Below are 5,293 nucleotides of genomic sequence, written 5' to 3'. Positions count from 1 at the left end.
TTACAATTTTAACATTCAATTTTAAAACTTACTCCATGCAAAATTACTTTCTCGGTAAAATTGATTCAATTTTCTTTGTAAAAATGTTTGCTCAACTTTATCTAATTCCATTGTAAATATTGATACCGAGATGTTAAACGAATTTCGTAACTATTAATTAAAAAGAACGAGTAAATTTTACTTTTTGTGCGAATAAAACATAGGTGAAAATTGATTTTCAAACGTCCTGACCCTTTCATCAATAGTTGATGTCATTATATATAAAGTCAAAGCTCCCACAGATGTTAAAAGTTGAAAAGCACATGGAACTATTACTTCCCATTTTGTCTCAAATTGGCCACAAATTTCCTCAATTAATCTCCATAACTTGAATTAAACATTTGTTTGAATTAATTTATAAAATGTAAAAAGCTGTACTCACCGAACCTATAAAGAAAACTAAGAAGGTTACTATTATGAAAGACCTCCCAGAATAGCATAATTTTTTATTCATCCAAGGCCATACAAAAACCGATTTTAATAATATAATATTCCAACGAAAATGAAGATTCAAAAATCTTTTGGTTTTTAAAGATGCAAAATCGTAATCATCGATAACCTTCGAGTTGGCTGACATTTTCGAAGTTTTTTCAAAAATGACGGAGGCAACCAAAAGTATACCAATAGAGAACACGTGGGATTTCGTAAGCTTGTAGGTCTTAAATTTATTATTTAGGCACCTTTTGAATTGAATTGTAAAGGTAAATGCATTTTTAATTGTAATTTTATTTGCAAGGTTCAAGTAAACATTTCTGATACGCTTTTTTGTGTCGTAAATTTCACTTTTTTTTCACCTCACCTCACTTCATGGTACCGAAAAGTTCTTCGATCTCCAAATGATGATCATAATAAATTTCACTTTTTTAGTGGAATTCAAATAAAAAATTTTTTTATGATCTCATGAGTCGAGTTTTTTAACTTCTTGAAGAAATTGGTTCGACGAAAAATAAATCAAGTGTAACTAATAAATCATTAAACGTATAAGCTTAAATTTTAATTTGTTCAGCTGTCAAAAAAATCAATTCAAAATTTTCGTTGCATATAGGTACGGAATAGCATTGAATAGATATTAATAAGAAAAGAGACTATTTTAGCCACGGGGTAATTTTGACTTTAAATTAAAATATCTTTTGTACCTCGTTTTTGTCTTCATGGAAATACAGACGACACAAGCTGAGCTCTCAGAGCTCTCCAGGCAGCTAGACTTCGAGGAAAATCATTTTTACTGGCTAAAGAAATTTCTCAAGTTCGTTTTTTTGTGTCCGGTGCAGCCAAAAATTATTCAAAAATCGGGAAGAGCCATGATGCACTCGACCTTTATTTTTTCAATAACAGTGACGGTAATTGTTAAAAAAGAACCTCAACTTTACCACGAGTAAAATTTAAATAATTTGCAGTGCACCAAAGCTTACAAAGAATTATTTGTAAATGAAATATATCCACCAATGCTGGCAGAGCTTGCTTTTCAATTGATCGTTTTGTCGACCACTTATATTATTTATTTGCAAGCAATAGGTATGGAAAAAGAAGTAAGAATCCGAATTCAATCATTGAAGAATCCGAATGATCCTAATAGGCTGAAAATTTTTTTTTATGCATCGCTCCTATAACTAACGCAAACTTAGCTTTACAGGATGTGCGAGATCATAACAATCGACTGGCTCGGTATCAATGATCCAGAGGAGAAGGATATCATGAGGGTGGTGTGCGAACGAGGATCTCGCCTGATATTCATACACTTTGGCGTCTTGCTACCGTGCTTCATGGGTTACGCATTTGCTCCGGTGGCTTTGCCGTACATTCTCAATCGTTACTTGCCGGAAAACAAGACCCTCAAGAGATCCCTCTGCGTTCACGTCGAGGTGTTCATCGATCAGGACAAATATTTCAACTTCATTTTATGTTTTGTTATACACATGATTATGTTGGTTCTGCTGATTACCTGTGCCCTAGATTTGGCCTACACGTCTTGCATCACTTACATCATGGGCAAAATCATATGGATAGGGTTGAGTATATTAAAAACAAATCATTTGAAGATTTTAAACTACAAATGATAATTTTTTTCCTGCTGCCTTTCATTCTTCTTTGTTGCAGACGAGTTTTCGAAAAACTTAATGAAGTAAACATTTATGATCAGAGCCCGAGTTTGAAACAAAAAGCAAACATTTACATTCATCAAACTGTTATCGGATTGATTAAACGTCATCAAAAATGCTTGGAGTAAAATATGTCGTATTGAAAATTAGTTTGAAGTTTTATCTTAAAACAATAGTGTAACGAGTAAAATTTCATTTTAAAGTTTTTCTCAAACGTTGAACGACGCCTGTAGTCCCAAGTTCATTATTGTCGTGGCATCCTTGGTGATTTTATTAAGTTTATCCGGATCTATGGCAAGTTAAATCATAGTTGAACATATTTTAGCATTAAAATTAAATCCAGTATTACGTTTAATTTTTTTCATGCTACAGGCAGTCGTTGAACTTTCTTATGACGTAAGTAGTGCTGCTAAGATGACCGTAGCTTTTACAGTGTTATTGGTCATAGTACTAGTAATGTGTTACCCTAGCCAACTGATGCTTGATGCCAGCCATGATATATATTTCAAATGGTATTCTTATTATTCGTAAAAATCATGATTACTTTAACACAAAAGATTTAAAATGTTGTTCTCCAGCTACTCCAGCAAATGGTACGAGTATCCAGTAAGAACCAGAAGACTATTGATTTTGATGATGATCAAAGCAGCTGAACCTTGTTGTATGACGATCGGACCCACAACGCCTCTTAATTTTAATACAGCGGGCAAAGTGAGTCCTGATAAACACAAAACCTTCATTTCTAATAGCTTCTCCGCTAAATTTCGTATTTTTTTTTAGATAATCAAAACGGCTCTGTCATACGTTACGACGCTGGTATCACTGTGTGCTCTCTAAATCTATTAAATTTCCTCACCTATGTATCCTTTATTACATACGTAACAGGCAAATTTACCGTTTAAGTTTGACCGCCTGGTGACAGACGCGTTATGGGTCATGTCATGCACACAAGTTTCATATAATTTATGTAAGTTTTTTTTTTATTCAACTATGTTCCCGTTGAGAAGTTCACTGAAAGTTTACTGTGTATTCACTGTAATTGTTAGTAAAATCAGCAAACATTTCTCACTTGATATGGTTTATTAGTAAATTCTACTGAAAATTGTGTAACTTCAGCTTAATTTCCTATTCGGAGAAAAAAACTTTAAGAAAAGTGTATGATCAGTTTTTTATTCAAATCATAAAAAAATCTATTTTGGCTACGAAAATATATTTTTTACGCGGGTACAAACGCATCAGCCATCTCGACGAATAGAAAATTCACGTACTATAACTTTGTACATAAGTTTATTCGAAATAATTCCATTATCGCTTTTCAAAAGTCAATAAAAGAAGCTTCAAGTTACGTTTTCATTTCAAACGAGATCATCTCAACGTTCCGCTATAAAAAACGTAAAAAAAGTCTAGCGAGTCGTATTCGTTCACTTTTAGCTCACATTTACGTATACCATAACGAGAGTCGCACAATTTTCGGTCAATCGAGAGCTCTCCAGCGCGATTCTCGTTCTCACACATATGTAGCTCGACGCGGCACGTGCAAGGCGCGAGAATTGAATTATCCTCGTACTTTATTAAGATTAAGATTTCACTCTCGGGGCGCGCGCGCATTACTGAAATAATCTTAAATTTTCTCGCTCTCGAGAAACCGTGATATGGTCGCACACACATACATGCCACAATACTCATTCACTCGGGGCAAAAGTGGCATGAGCATCGAGTGCAATTCTCTTCTCCTATATCACACGTATAGTGCAGCGCGTGAACATCGGGCAGCAGCAGCAGTCCAACTTGTGTGTGTGTGTGTGTGTGTGCGACTCCGCCCGCAGTACGTACACATATATACGCAGCGCACGGGCCATTATTTATGCGTCCATTATGAAAATCTACGCGCTCGACTCTCTTTCGCTCGACTCACACTCGCCCTTTCTAAGTTCGTAAATGTGTGCGTATGCATATTATACAGCGGAGAAACTGCGCGACTGCGGTCGTTATATTGTGCTCGAGACGCGAGCGCACAAACGCATGAATTTATATCCTTAATGCCCGTACATGGCACATAACGAGATATAGCTACTCGTCGCGCGCGTATACCCGCGTGCTATATTATAATGCGCTTGTTTCACGCTCTTTCGGCCTTTTACGCGGCACTTTTTAATTGCGAATTTTTACATTCGATCTCTTTCTGGGCTTCGTGAAAATCTGCATCGACCGACTCGACTGGTGCACCGCCACGAGCGCGCGCGCGCGCGCGGGAGCAGAGCAGTGTCGGCTTTTATTCTAATTTAAACTCCGCGCCCGTTGAAGTGTACCGATAAAAAACGAGCCTCATCAATTGCTCTAAGTACTAACAAGCCTTTCTCTCTCGCTCTCTCGGTATCTTTCTCTCTCTCTCTCCGTCTGACTGCACGCGGGTGCGAAAAAACGATATATGGCGCGTGCTGCTGCTGCAGCGTTGGACTCATTAAGCCTGCAGTGCTCGGTAGTAGCAGTGGCGCGCCGAAAATAAAGGTGGCGATAGTCGATGATCGGCAGTTAATTTTAGTGGCGCGCGAACAGTACGAAGCGCTCGAGGTTTAAAGAAGAAGAAGAGAGAGGAGCCAAGAGGAAGAAGAAGAAGAGAGGCGTAAATCCGCGAACACAATCGGTTCGTCTAGCAGCGATCGCTCAACGTCCGCAGCTACAAGACGCTCTTCGGCCCCGGCCAAACACGATCGCGCTCATGCACTTTGCCGGCGAGCGAGCGATATTTAGGCAGCGGTAGATACGAGTCGGCTTATATGGACACAAAGCCGCGCAAGCGGGCTGCAACCAGAAGCTGCTGCGGCGTCTCGAGGGAGGAGGAGGCGAGGAGCCACATGTTGCACGCGCAGAGTCACGCGGCGATGCGTACGGAGAAACGCGAATTTATTGCCGAAAATGAAATGATACTAAAAGTGTATACTTGATTTGCAGAGTTTAAGTTTGAGTGCGACAAAGATGATATTTAATTCGATGAGTACGGATTTAAAAGCTCCATTTAATTGAAAAATATCGTATAGCGATTACATTTACTTAAGTACGTAAGCCCGTAAATTAATGAACTTAAAAAATTAAATTTTAGAATAATATTAAATAAATCCACAATTATTAGTAAAAAAAATACGAATGAATAGCTG

The 5,293-nt window shown here is 37.7% G+C and overlaps 1 protein-coding gene across 1 annotated transcript; it reads left to right on the top strand.

The window, feature by feature from the left end:
* The first annotated feature begins 635 nt into the window (after window positions 1-635).
* LOC106651992 lies at window positions 636-2,975 on the top strand. The gene is made up of 9 exons (XM_014370708.1): window positions 636-683; window positions 1,203-1,379; window positions 1,437-1,615; window positions 1,673-2,047; window positions 2,137-2,262; window positions 2,342-2,432; window positions 2,511-2,650; window positions 2,717-2,849; window positions 2,919-2,975. Exons 1-9 carry the CDS (start codon window positions 636-638, stop codon window positions 2,973-2,975), a joined length of 1,326 nt encoding a protein of 441 aa, XP_014226194.1.
* The last annotated feature ends 2,318 nt before the right edge of the window (window positions 2,976-5,293 follow it).

This window comes from Trichogramma pretiosum, unplaced genomic scaffold, assembly GCF_000599845.2.
Source record: "Trichogramma pretiosum strain Unisexual culture from Peru unplaced genomic scaffold, Tpre_2.0 scaffold13, whole genome shotgun sequence".
Classification (NCBI taxonomy): Eukaryota; Metazoa; Arthropoda; class Insecta; order Hymenoptera; family Trichogrammatidae; genus Trichogramma; species Trichogramma pretiosum.
Note: the sequence above shows the minus strand (reverse complement) of the source record. Positions and strands in the feature narration are given on the sequence as shown.

Excerpts from the sequence above, each read along its gene's own strand:
- LOC106651992 (XM_014370708.1), top strand. The coding sequence starts at position 636 with ATGACGGAGGCAACCAAAAGTATACCAATAGAGAACACGTGGGATTTC. Across the intron at positions 684-1,202 it reads TAGAGAACACGTGGGATTTC|ACGACACAAGCTGAGCTCTC; the intron begins GTAAGCTTGTAG and ends ATGGAAATACAG. Across the intron at positions 2,433-2,510 it reads TAAGTTTATCCGGATCTATG|GCAGTCGTTGAACTTTCTTA; the intron begins GCAAGTTAAATC and ends TTCATGCTACAG.